The 14611-nt window shown below is 34.5% G+C and overlaps 1 protein-coding gene across 6 annotated transcripts in view; it reads left to right on the top strand.

The window, feature by feature from the left end:
* PHF20L1 (PHD finger protein 20 like 1) overlaps positions 1 to 14611 on the top strand; it is a 55422-nt gene that overhangs the window by 21285 nt on the left and 19526 nt on the right. For all 6 annotated transcript variants that reach the window (XM_085319204.1, XM_085319444.1, XM_085319122.1 and 3 more), the window contains 4 exons: positions 1952 to 2034; positions 5582 to 5834; positions 7849 to 8034; positions 8229 to 8435. In XM_085319204.1, coding sequence (XP_085175330.1) covers positions 1952 to 2034; positions 5582 to 5834; positions 7849 to 8034; positions 8229 to 8435 — 729 coding nt within the window. The remainder of the gene's footprint in view (positions 1 to 1951; positions 2035 to 5581; positions 5835 to 7848; positions 8035 to 8228; positions 8436 to 14611) is intronic.

Here is a 14611-nt window from a genome sequence, read left to right on the forward strand (position 1 = left end):
TAGTTAGACAACATAATGCTGCAGCTGTTGARTTATCTCTCTAAAAGCAGTTTCTATTTGTTTTCATGAAAACTAACTCTATTAATTGAGGTTATRTTACGTTTCAGTGAAAATGAATTCATCCTTTAATTCCAAGACAAAATTTGTCATGCTTGGTAGTTATTCTATGTATCTAACTTCTTTCAAAGCAACACTCTCCTTTTGCAGGTTGTATTGTAATTTTTGTTTATTGCCATATATAACGATGAAGTATTTTGAAAGTGTAACTGCTAATGATCACACTTCCTCTTACTAGGTGCTAATTTCTTATGCTTGGATGTTATATACTGTATTTTTTTTGATCTCCAGCATGAGCTTTACTTCTGGATTTGATGAAAGGCTACCGATTATGCTTATGATGTGTGTACCCATCAAAGTGGCTACAAGAAAATAATAAGGCATTGTAGCTGTTAGGAAACATGCACTTACCAAATGTCCTATGACTATATTGGGGAAGTAAAAGTAGAGCAGACGATTTGGCTGTAGGAGGCTGTTTGAATGGAACTCTTCTTGAATTTAAATTCAGCATTTCTTTCTTGAATCTTCACTCATTCTTCCTGCCTGCTGCAAGGGTAGCAGCTGCACCTGGTTTTCTTTGCTCACCAGGTAACAATACTGCTCGGATTTTTTTTTTCTGCTGCTGCTACCACTGGGTGAATTTACACTTGCAGAAAGTGAAGGTTATCTCCAATTAAGAAGGTATTAGTGTCTCTCTCGAACTAGTTTTTGTCTGTGTTGGAATGCTTGCTTCTACATTTCCCAGTATTGTCCAAAAGACCTATTAGTATGTGCAGCGAGCTAATAGAACAAAATACTTGTTCTGTTTCACTAAGTTGCATCATATTTTTTATTTCTTACATACATTTACTGACCAAAGGTGGTCCACTGGTAGTCCTAGTGCTTGTAGAGCTGTCTTGTCTTCTACAGGCATGGTGTTTGGTTAGCGAGATACCTTGTGGGAAGAAGGAAATAAGGTGGGCTGTATATTCACAAGTCTGCCAGAATTTAGGTCAATTTTGTGGTTGTTCTTTCTGAACCCCTGAACTTCTATGTTGAAAAAAAAAAGAAATCTCTTAGATAACTGAGTCATTTTAGTTTGAGGTGTATTGAAGCACACTCAAGCAGGAGATTATCTTCAGATTTATATTAGTGTAGGCAATATTTTGGTTCATCTGGAAATATTCTCAAGAATCAAGAATTTCAGGAATCAAGTAATAGGTACTTTCTTAGTCTGTTTTTACATTAGGGTCTTTTGCTACTGCAGACATAAATATGTGAAGAAAGACCTTCTGAAAAATAGTCCTACTGTATTCATATATATCTTCAAATGTGTGCAATACCCTCTCAAGTGCAAAAGTTAAATGCAGGACAGCACTGTATATATATAGAGGTAGATATTTTTAAGAAGTCATTGTTATTGAAATTCTGATAGTAAGTTTTTAGAATCTGTCTGTAGAACCTCAAAAGCTGCATTCTAGCCTGCATCTCTTTAATATTGAAGATTAYTTCATGTTTTGTGACAGTGGTCAAATTAAAGAACATGTATAAATCGAGTCAGAGAATTGAGAAAGGTAATTAGAGTTGCAAAAGTTAATTTGTGTGCAAGAGCATCTTTTATGAAATCCAGTGCAGAATTAAAACCTCTTCAGACAATATTTGTATTACTGTCCTAGGGCTACATAAGTTTCTACTTGAAAGCTAACTTATTTCTTTAGCTGTAAAATCATAGTACTTTGCACCTCTTGTTATGAAGATGGTTTTCTGAAAAAGTTCTTTAAAACATCTTCCTGTTTCAGAGAATTATATTGGAAGTGTAAATGCTTCATATTTCTTTTCTCATCATGTTTTGTTTTCCACAAATCCTTCTCACAAACTTTTTTTAAATAAAAATCTCTGCAATTTTTCTCCTAAGGTTTATTGGCATCCAAAGCTGTTGTTGTGGATGGTGCTGAAAAAAAGGAAGGCAACAAAGAAACAGCTCCAGTCCTGGAGCAGGTATGAAATGGTAGAGTTTGATTCTTTTTCAAGGTTCCCACTGGAGTGTGCCATGGAAGTGTAGTACCTACAACACTAAAATTCGTCCCTTTGTACATAATAGGGAACTGAAACTCGATCTTATGTTTACATTTTGTCATAGCCAGATGTATGGATTTTTGTCTCAAACCACAGAGTTGACCTGAGTTTCAGTAATGAGCTTTCATATCAAAAAATAAACTAACAAAAAACAAAAGCAAAAAATCACCATGCAACAAAAAGTAGGAGACCAGTTTCCCAAGGTCCATTTTTATAGCTGAAGTTATGACCATTAATGGCTTAAGAGAAGACCCTTACACAAATTTAATTTGTGTTTGAAACAGGGTTTTTCAGCATCAAGTAAAACTTCTTTTGTAAGAAGTTTCTTTTATATTTTAAGAATTGGTGTTGTAGACTGTTTGTTTTATGAACTGCTCAATGAGCCATACATTTTGCTAGGGTGTATATTTTAATAAATACAAAAAAGAAACTTTTAAATAATGTTAAGGGTCTGACTTTTAAATCTGCATATTTGCAGAACCTAAAGGCTGCTATTTTCTTTGGCTTATTCCATTGTGTTCAGGCATTGCTTGACTCAACTGTGCATTATTGTGCATATTAAAAGGGCTGAATGCTTAAGCACAGTAAAGCAAGTTAAGGATGAAAAGTCATCTTGATGCTGGACATCTTTGCTTTGCATTGGTTTAAAGCAGAGCCTTAACATAGTTTTAATGCAGCTTTTTTGTATTCATTTTCATTCATTAATAGCAGTGTTTAAATAAAATAGTCTCGCTTCACGCACTGAAAAGAGCACTTCTATTCTTAAGCCCCGGCACACTCTGTAAGCAGTCCCTACCCCAAGCTTCCCTTGATACTTTGGTTGTACTGGTTCTTTAGAGCTGATATCTAACTGCATTGCTATGTTTTTTTCCATTGATGCCACATTGGATGCGAGTGCTGTCAATGGAACATTATTTTCTGCTTTTAATGCCATCGCTGTAACGGCTAACTGAGCCACTGCGGTGTCAGAGCATTGACTGATATTTTGCATAAAGGTTTACAATGTATTGACATGACATTCCATTTCTCAAATTTTTGCATATTAAAGATGCTATGATTTATTGCTATTGTGTCTAATACTAATTTTCAATGTGCAAAAAACTGTGAAATGGCTGAGAGCATGTGGTTTCTGGAGGAATCATTGCAATGTAAATCTTACCTTGCAGAACCCCGTTGAGATGAATGGGACTTTGTTGTTTACATAGACTGTGTATGCAACAGTATAAACTACAGTGCATATTTATTAAAAACTTTTTGTTATTTCTTAGCCATAGTAACTCAACTGTTTCTATTCTGTTGATTAGAAATAAAACTACAGATGTCTCTGTCATTGTTTACATGCTAATGGTCTGAAAAACCTTGTTTTTGGAAATATTAGTAGGCTCTTTTAAAGAGGCATCTAAAATCCTAAACTGTTATTGTACTTCCCTTCTGTCTGAAAACATCAACCCTACAAATACTTAAATGATCAACTGTATATGTGGGGGGGAATTATGAGCTTAAAGCTTTTTTTCATTAAGTTACTACCCGAATTCAAATTAAAATGGCCAAGTTATAGAATCCCACAGAAGAAAGCTGACAACCCTTAATTAAAAGGTTTTGTCTGCTACTGCTGTAAAATTAGATGGGTAAAATACCTTGATTATTTTTGTTTTTTTTGTTGTTTTTTAATAATGTAATACAGAACATTGTAGAAGTATTCAACCCAACATCCAGAAACTTAATTTGCTGATGGAAGTATATTTTATTTATATTTATATATATAGTTTACACTTGTCTCCGAAACCTCAGACAAATTGGTGCAGATACAGTAGGATATTTAACTGTATTAGGGTATGTCATGCTATATTTCCTTTTGACCAAGACCTGCTTAGTTGAATAGCATTAAGGTTTTTAATGTTAATTTGTCCTGTTAAAAGGTTAAGCACCTTATCAAATATTAATTTAATTTTTTAATCTTGTTTAAACAACTTTGTAATTTGAAAGTAATGGATGCTGTAGTAATGTCTTTCACATCTGTGAAGATGAACAATAAAATTGTTTATTTACAAGTTACGGCTCTAATTAATTTCTGGTAATACCTCTTATAAGCAGCATAGGTATACTCTGCAGTTCATGGAATATTTTATTTAAATGAATAAAGTACACTTAATACATATATATAATGGAATTATTCAAGATAGCACTGATGTCTGCAGAATGGGACATTTTGCACTGGATCTTTATATGGTACTTCTAATAAGCAATTCATGTAGCATTCAAGGGTGCCTTTTTTGCATACATATAATGTGCATTTATGTCGATTTCCACTGGAACTTTTAATGTTCCACTGGAACATTAAATTATTATTTATACCAAAAAAACCTCAATAATACCCTCAAATCATCAGAGGTGTGACATTTCTGTTTAGTTTTGATAAAATGGTGCACATATTCTAGAAATATATTTCTGCTTTGATAATTATGGTTTTGTTAGGTGATACTGTGATGTGTGATATGACTGGGACGAGAGGGGACAGATTTATTAAACTACATTTGGATATTGTAGGTGCCATTACTGGGCCATTTGTAAAACGTAYCCTGCTTATCCAATAAAACAGGAAGAACTTCCTTGTAGCTAAAAAACACAATGCTAATGTCTGTCAATGCATACGAATTGTGTAAAGATAATACTTCATTGTGTGTGTTAAGAAAAAGGATAAAACTGGCGATAGTGGGAAGTTGCATCATATATATATTTTTTTTCCAAAAAATATTCTAACTCTTTACCTGCTCATTTCCCCCCCCTACAGTTAGCAATCTAGTTAACCCTGTGGTGCTAGAAGTTGTGATTTCTTCATGTGTTTGCACAAGCACATTATGTGGTGAAATCCAGACTCCCAGCACTGAAAGGGGTTGTGTGAGAGCGGGTTCAGTATTTGCAAGTTTTTTAATTGTTTTCAGACTTTTCTTAAAGGAGCATTGTCAACTTTTTCAGTTTCTTCTCTAAAAGTGAAACTTGTTGTAAACATCTAATTAAAAACTAAAAGTTTTCCTGAGGCAACTTTAATTTTTTTTTGTGGTCATCTTAGATCAGCATATTTATTCTAGCTTTTAACAACAGTGTTCTTCAAATTATTCTTTGTGACTCTGTCAATGGTGCTGTCCCCCTGAATATGAAAGAGACAAACTACAAAGATTTTGATAGATTTTTCTGAGTGGGGGTATAAGAAAATAATTTTGTTTTCAGGTGTTTTGTAGGTATTTCAGATAGTGAGAAAAGATGTTCTGAATACTGAAAATATTGACAGTGCCCCTTTAAAACATGGGTTGACTATGATACATTTGAATCTATTTTTCATTTGTGTTGAAAATATTAACTATTGCTTTAAAATTTGAATGCTAAAGTTGCTTTAAAAGATCAAAGTAGAAAACAAGAACTACAATGAAGAAACTGAAATAAAAGTATCAATTTTTTATTATTTATTCAGGAGATTTCACCTAAACCACAAAGTCAGAAAAAAAATGAAGCTGACATTAGCAGTTCTGCCAGCATTCAGAAACCTGCACTGTTATCCTCAACTTTGTCTTCAGGAAAGGCTCGCAGCAAGAAATGCAAACAAGAATCTGGAGATTCTTCTGGGTGTATAAAGCCCCCTAAATCACCACTTTCCCCAGAGTTAATACAAGTCGAGGATTTGACGCTGGTGTCTCAGCTTCCTTCTTCTGTGATAAATAAAACTAGTGAGCACAGACATTTTAAAAAATTCTGTAATTATAAGATATGCAGAAAAATATTTTTGGTTGTAAATGTTGCTTTTCAAAATGGATCTGCTTTTAAAATTGAGTCTGCTTAAAAAAAAAAAAGACAAAGTGAAGAATTAGAGATAGCTCAATATCTTAAAAAGTCAAGTCACATGCTGAGGTGTACGAATTGTTATTCCAGACATAATGTATTTATATTTATAGAGTAAATTACTGCTTTTAATGGTTGAGTTTCACTAGAGTTTAGATCGCCACATTAATAGTAACAATGATACAGGAAAAATCCAACCTCTCCTCTGAAGGGGCCTGATTCATTAAAAAGAGAAGACTTGCATCTTGATTGTGGATCTTTCTGAGAAATTCTGCTTTCAGCAGATTGATACGCTATACCTATTAACTGCAGTGTTCCTTACCTCATGTGATACTTTCTCCAAATATGATGTGAAGGAAAAGACGAGTTCAAGCTCTGTGGTGAGGAAATGAAAAAAAGATCTGTTTTATGTAGCTCATAAAGGTGTCATAGGTATTCTGCCTCTTAACATGTGTGACTGACTTGCAGAGTACCAAAATACTGCTTGGTAGAAGAAAAAGGAAAAAATACATGCTGCATCCTTGAATATGCTATTTTTTGGGGGGGGGTATTGAAGTATTTCGTATAAGTCAGTGAAGGTAGAAATATTTTTACAATTTTTGTTGAGAATGCATTCAGTTTGTAGTCTTTAGTCAGACCTTGTAAAACAGGTTATTTGTTTCTGGAAGAATGTTAAGTGAGGAGACCTAGAGTCGAAATAAATATGGGTTACTGTAAATCAAAAGCTAAGGTTTTTGCCTCACTTCTAGAGTAGTGATTAAAATAAGGAATGAAAAMTTTACCTGCATCACATGTTCCCTTTATTAATTAGCCTTTAATTGATATCTTCCCTTAGGCGATAACTTTCTTTGAATCTTTTCTCACAGATAACTTTAAATGAATGGGAGAGGGAGGTGAGCAAATTCAGTCATCTTTGTTTATTCAGAAAACATTGGTTTAGATTGTATTTTCAGGTGTCCCCACAAAATACCAGTCATCTATACTTTAATAATGCCCCTCTGCCTCTGATGATGGTAAGTAAGTATCCTTGAGGATGTCTGCATTTTTGATTGAGGTTAGACTTTTTTGTAGCAGTCTTTTAAAAACAAGCTAAAATTGCTAGCTTAATAGCTTAGATCTTTTTAGTGTCTTGACCAACTCAAATGGAAATTTAATTTGTATTTGCTTTGTCTGTATTTTTGAATCTGTACATTTTTGATTCTCAGAACTGTCTGTATGAGAAAAGAGTAACTTGCTGTGTAGTAATACTGATATTTTTCCAAGGCAGAGTTTATAAAGCTGTGCAAAAGGGGAGAGGTTTAGGGATGTCTGTGTGCATAGTTTTCTTTTTTTTAATGAATCAGGCCTGTAATATCCTATATCAATCCCTCCCTTTTTTWAAAAAAAAAAWTTGACGTTCTTAAGACTTTTTGCCTTGCCGTGCACTGGMAGTGTACATCTTAAGTATAGTTGGGGTATTGATATCAGGTTAGCAGAAAATGGGGACATCAGATATAAACCGCTGCTTTTGCTTATTTATTTTTAAAGTTGTATGCTAATAATATGCCTAACTTTTTAGTTATTTAATTGTGATCATTTATTTAACTGTGATCTGCAAAACCCTGTTGCCCTACTCCTTTATAAATGGTCTACTCTCATGGGTTTTTTGGATGATTTTGCCTATGGTAAATGTACTTTATCAGTGGGAAAGTAGAAACACTAAAAACGTACACAAAATCATATCTCAAGCAAAACTTTTTTCTAATAGTCATAGTTTTTAATTATTTACCAGTTCTGTTGTGATTACTAGTTCTGCAGATGAGAGCTATTTAAAAACGCTTCCCGTCTCTAGATCTCTAAAGTACTACGGTAAGATTATGGTGTATATCTCTACTTCATGAACATTGAAAGATCTCTTTTTAGGTCCATCACAGCCAGTGAATTCCCCTAGATCCTACAAACATAGCCAGCGGAGGAGAAGATCACAGCGTTTAGCCACTTGCTCGTTGCCTGATGATTCTGTAGAAAAAGTTTCTTCTCCTTCTTCAGTTACTGATGGGAAAGTGTTCTCCATCAGGGCTCAAAACCAACAGTCATCAAAATTGGAGGGTAATGTATCTTAATCTAATCAAAGAACAGCCCAAGCAAAATTAAATCGTAAAGATCGGATGTTTTTCATCTAATGGGATGTTTTGACTAACTAGCTCTCTGCTGTTCACTTGTTACTTAACACGACAACCCAAACTGTTATTTATCGGACCTATGTATCTTTTTTTTAATAATCCATTCTTTCTTTTATGTAGTACCTGATGTTGCTCATATGTCACTTGAGAAGCGTGGACCGTGTCTCCCTCTTGACTTAAGCCGTAGTTCCGAAGTTACAGCACCATTATCCACAGAATCCACTTTCCGTAATGAATACCCCAATAAAGAAAAGGAAGATATTCAGATGGTTACATATCTTTCTTCCAAAGCAGTAACTGATGGAAGAGTAGCTACAGCAGCGTCAGGTAAAGAGATTCAGTTTACAAGCAGTTAGTTTACAGTTACAGGGTTAAAATGGGGAGGATTCAATCACACAGAAAGAAGAGACTTTTTTTTTTTTTTTCCCCCCTTTTTTCTTCCTGAGAGCTTCCCACTTGCCCCTCTTCCTGGGGTCTGTCTGGATTCTGTTTCCCACCAGCTTTGAACTGCATTGGCACTTTCTCTAACAGACCTTTAAAGTGGATCTAATTTAATCCTACAGATAGAGCACAGCATATAAAAAGCAGTATTTCTTTCTAAAGGCTTTTTTAGTGCTAAATTTTGTAAATTATTTTATATAGCTGCTTACTAACATACTAACACACATCTATCTTGCGGCTTCAGCTTTAAAACTTGCTAGAAATTTCAGAGCCAGTCAACGTTCTTTTGCAAACCTTTGCTTTTGGTTTGCAGTGGAAATTTTGCCATTTGCCTTTTAGGAAGTATTATTTGAAAATACTTCTGAAATTTCCTCTTTATGTGTAGATTATGGAAGGGTTCACCTTAACAGAGTTAGTACAGAGCCCAATACTGGAACTCTGAGCTTCATCTCACTTTTCTCTCTTACTAGTTTACTGGATACTGAATCACTTGCATATAAGCAATGAGAGGCTCAGAGGAAAGCGTTTACGTACTAATTTCTGGATCCTAAAAGTGGATCCTTGACATTCAGTGTATGTTATGTGTCTATATGCTTTTTTTCCCCTTAAGTAAGCCTCTTATGTAGGCAAGTATCATACTGGATTTTAGTTGTCTTCCAAGACAGAATTCTTTCACTAGCTATTTTTTGAATGAGAAAGCTATTCAGTAAATTAGGAGGAAAAACAAGTTACTGTACAATGCTGGAGAAGTTTCTGATGAATGTGATTCAAAATAAGAGAGGGGATCATGACTTTACATAACTTTATGCCATCCTGAAAAGATAACTTTTCTTCATTAGGAGAAAAATTGTAGCAACTTTAAATCAAGTGAAAATACAGCTGCAGTATTCATTAAGTTTAAAATATATGGCCCCTTCTTAGGTATCTGCATACATGTATTCCCGTTGACTCTATATGTTGATTTTTTTTTTTTTTTTTTTTTTTTTTTTTTTACTGAATTGCAGCATAGTTACTTAACTTGATGCAGAAAAGACTGAGTAGGACTCTAGGGTCAGTTTTGTGTAGGTTAAATTATATGATTGTAAATATCTCTTCTCACAAAAAAACCTATTTAATATCTTGAACTAATTTGTGAAATTAAGGGTGACAGTGATTTCTGATGAACTATTTAAGCTTTTAAAAAAGTACTTAGTACTTTAGTACTTTAATTAGTCCAGTGAAACTGCAACAGTCTTTGCTTGCCTTTGATGCATTGCCTAATAGTTGAATCATAGATTCCTGAGAGAATTCCTTCTGCAAAAGCCCTGTCGTCTCATGTCTTCTGCCTCTAAGGGAAGTGCTTTTGGAGGCTTTTTTTTTGCCCGCTTAAAGAACAAAATCATGAAAGAAACACACAACTACCGTCTATTGCTTTTTTGTTAGAACTCATTTCAGTTACTGCAGATTTAACTGATTCTGGCTTTTTCTGAGTGTTTTTTCCGAATATGTTAATGCACAGCTGTTTACTTTGCTGCCTGCTTCTCTCACAGGACTCAAGTAGTGTAGGATTCAAATAGTCTGGTTCTAAGTCCTGCTTCTCTTCCGTGTCAGCGAATATCATTGTACCATTTTATTGATTTAGCTTGGTTTTGGTCTTGGGTCACAGCTGAGTCTAATCAAAGAAATAACATGCTTTATTTGTAGACCCCTTTATTTAGGACTGAAAAATATTTCATGAGTCAAAGCACTTTGTGTCAGGGAAAGACATGCCCTGACATAAAATTGTTGGGTATTACTACTTGAGTCTAGAATGAGAAAATCGGAAACACTTGGAACCTTTGCTAAAGGTACTTAAGTATGCACAATTACACAGAATACTTCAACAGCATGAGTAAAATCAATTCTTCTTATATTTTTTTTTCTCTAATGAACCTCTTGAACGATGTCATTTGTAGTATTTGGGCAAACTAATATATAAAGGAGGGGTTCCCAAAGCTTTGCTTTCTCAACTCTGATGATGCTTGAAAGTAGTGCGAATAGTGACAGCTGTTTACTTGTGTATGGAGGAACATCTAGCTGCCTAAGTGTAATTAAAATACTGTGTTGTTCACCATATACATTTGCACTGCTCATCTGTGCCGCAATTTGAGAATTCTGATGTAAAATACAGGCCCCTCTGTAATTATCTGTTTTTTTAATCTGAAAGAACTATTTTAAATCATTTTCAACATAAGACTTCTTTTCTTTAAATCTTTTGAAGTAACTTGGACAGATCTTTGTGTAGAAATCTGATCTTCTAAATTCTGATAATACTGTGGAATTTTTTACGTGTGCTTGAATCATACTTGTGTTCTTAATCCTGGAAAATTCAGTACATAACAGTAGATAGTTTCAGAAATTATGGAGGTAATGGAAATATTCAGTAGCTTAAGTAGCTTATGATCACTGACCGTTGTGAAGGTAGCTGCAGAAGAGTACTATTTAGACTATTTAGAGGAGTGCTATTTAGGTACTGTTTAGACCCAGGGATATAATTTGTGGTTTTGAAGGTAGAGGCTTCTGATGTAGGGTTCATGTTGAGCCAATTGAAAAAATAATTTTACACTGTCAAAAATAATGCACTTTGATGACTTTTTATTCAAAAGCTACTAGCTTGGTGCCTTTCAAAGGAAAGGAATGAGAAAAAAGATAATTTCCTGAACTGAAATGCAGAAATGTATATAGCAATTTGTAGTGTTAACACACAATTTCCTTCACAAAGTCGCTATTCAAAATGAACAGCTTGTTATTTTATAAAGGCTATGCAACAGCATTGTAACCAATTCCTTCAGCCTACAGACTGCGTGTAACTGCTGTATTGTTCCGGTGGTACTGATATGCTAATATTCCACTTTTGAACTGGGGCACTGCTTTGGCTAAACTGTTATATGAACTCACTTGTGCGTGCCTGATATGATAAATGCACGCCATTAAGAAAATTCTTTCATTTGTCAGACTGCTTAAAACATAGATGATTTGCTTTTTCCATCTATTACAGACTTCAAATTCATGATCAGTCTGCCTACATTCAAAACTATAGTTTTCCACTCGTAACTACATGAAGTTCAGATCTTTTTGTAATTGTCAGTTTATTTAAATTCATGGTCATTTTTCTTGTTTTCTCTAGCTCTATGCCATTTGTGTTAGTTTGACAGTTACATGCTTAGCAGATGTAATTTCAGCAAGCAATCTGTATTTTAAATTTTAAGCAGAAGGAAAAATTATTGTTAGTTTTAGCTACTATTCCCTGTTTTAGCTCAGTCTGGATGATTTTGCTACCAGAGTAACATTTGGTTGCATGGGAAAAATTCACACTTATACTAAAAGAAAAAAGGCCTTGTATACTTTTATGCAGTTTAAAGTTTACTGCAACATGACAAGAAACAACTTCTTCTGTATGGAATTTTCAGAAAAAAAGATTTTTTGTAATAAACTTTTGGCAGTTTTCTTAGTTACTCTGCCTTTAAGAATTACCTAAACTCTAACAAAGTAAAACTCTTGTTACTTTACAGACATGTTTTTTCTACTCTTATTGACAGATAATTTTGATTCCTAATCTGGACTCTGTTTTCAGTGCATTCTGCCTGCCCTGAAGTTTACAGCTCTTTCTGTGGGGTAGTTGCTTGTTGAAGGCAAACAGGAGCCTTTCACGTCCTCAGCCTTCCTAGAGGCACTGTTCTGTGCAGAATCTGTTATTATTCATAATGTGTATTTAAAGGGTATTTTGATACCAGCATCCTAAACACTGAAAATTCAAAAGGTGAAAAACAACTATGCTACTTTGTTTTCCTGGTAAAACCCAGTCTTACTCTGGTTACATTACTCCAAGTTGCGCAGTAATACAGAAGTTGGTGCTTTTATTGTTAGAAAAGGTGAAATATCAAAAGCCATGAGATGACATACGATGTAACGAAATAAGTCATTTTGCGTTGGGATAGCTTATGGTTTGGTAAACTGAAGTAAGCTATACCACTAAAACCAGTTCTTGTGCTGCTGCCTTTGTACCATGACATTCTGTTAATGCGCTTGCGTTCACACTGGCAGGGCTAGTGTGACTTTAACCTTAAGCACTCGTGTAAAGTAACATTACAGCAGTGTCTCAAAGCAGGCAGGAAGTTTCTGTGATTTGCATTTAGTTTTCCTCTGAAATTAGTCTTTCTGTGATTTCATTAGGTGATAAATTTGATCACCTAATTAACAAAGACATAATCATTAGTTTTTTCAAGTCTGGTCTTGCAAGTATCTGTCTTTCTGCTGAGTGTTAATTGCAGACCTCCTATGTGGAGGTGGGATACCAGACTCCTGAACAGGAATAAAATTACAATTAAAAATGACAGTTAAAGAAGTATGAAGTATATTCATCAAATATATTTTTATAAATTAATATTTGTTTTGCTGTATTGTTCTCTAGACTGTGATCATCTACTTTATTTAATTTTGGAACTAGTTGTTAGGCGTAATAGCTATGCATTTGAAAATTGAAGAGTTTGCAAGCCTTAACGTTTTATTTAGGTAGAAGCGAAATTGTGATTCTCAATCTATAATGATTTCCATTATATTAATTTATATATAACTTTATAGACTTTATATTACTAATATTAAGTAATATGTAGTTAGTAAAAGTAGATGCCAGGAATAACATAACAGACTATGGAAGCATAATAGTAATTTCTCTTTTCTGGTTGCTATGGAGATGGAGTTTAGATAGTGGTGTCATTTAGATGGCTGTTTATGTGACTAGCAGATTTCTGCTATGATGAATATTTCCCCTAACCTTTCTCAGTTATTTAGTTACTGACAATTCCAAGTTAGATGTGTTTATGTTAAAAATTGAGATATTAACATGATTAGTGATAGCAGAGCACATAGAAATGTTTGAAGTCAAGATTTATTTTGTATAATGAAGTTTAAATACTGACTCATTTAAATAGACTGATTAGGACTAAATTTTTCTGGAGATTGTTCAGGTAAAATGTTCTCAGAGCTTTTCATCAAAATAGCAGTGACCCAACCAAATTATCTCATGTGCATTTCAGTGCTCCTGATGTACTCTCTTTAAAAGTGGTCCAGCAGAGTGAGACACTTACAACATAGTCACATGGAGAAGTATCGCACTTTTTTCTGAAATGTTAAAAATGTGTTCCTTGCTGTACAAACTGCAGAACAGCTTCAGTCATGTAGCAGAGACAACCATTAATTAGGAAACCAAAGAAGGATTAATGTGGATGGTGTTTTGTGTTGATGATAAATATAATAAGGGGACTTATCTCACTGGGATATAGAAAAGAGCAAGAGGCTGAACGTTAGAATAGATTTAAAAAGGTTATTATGGTCTTAGGTGAGACAGTCCATTCAACTACTGAAAGACCCAGGGAGCCTGAGCTGTAGCCGGCTGCCGTCTGTTGAGGCCAGCACACAGAATGAGCAACTGCTTCTGGCTGCTGACTCGAGCGCGTGGTACCTGGTAGTGCCTTGCGTCTTACAGCTGAGACATCTGGCATTTATAAATGCTATATGCTGTAGTAGATAACGTACTACCTCCTGTTGCTTTTGCTGCCCTTGCAGCTTTCTCACTCTAACATGTTGACTCTTTTTTCTGAGAAGACGTGGCCTAGGAGCTAGAGTAAGTTCCAGTAGTCCCATAACAGTCAGGACATATTCATAGTTCACATAATTCAGTCATAACAGATTTGGGTTGGTCTGTCCAAGCCTGGAAAGCCTTTTAAGGGAGCTATCACCAGAATATAACTGCTATTTCATCTAGGATCTTTTTAAGACTCTTGAACTTAAATTATCCTAACACTGTTTATTTAGACGATTTTTGTTCCTATGTTACTCAGCGTTGTAAAAGAGGGAGCTGAAAGCTATTCCAGAACAGCATCGTATTTTGTCTTATTTAATATTTTGACCAATAACGAGTTTCCTTCAGGATTTTTTTCTTTGATTCAACTGTTAAACCAGCAAATGATTTTTGGATACTGATCTTTGTTGGACTCATACTGAGAGGCACTAAAGATGACTTGGCTGATTACAATTAGATGAAA

The sequence above is a fragment of the Rhea americana genome, unplaced genomic scaffold (genome assembly GCF_003343005.1).
Source record: "Rhea americana isolate MKP2758 unplaced genomic scaffold, rheAme1 scaffold_0, whole genome shotgun sequence".
NCBI lineage: Eukaryota > Metazoa > Chordata > Aves > Rheiformes > Rheidae > Rhea > Rhea americana.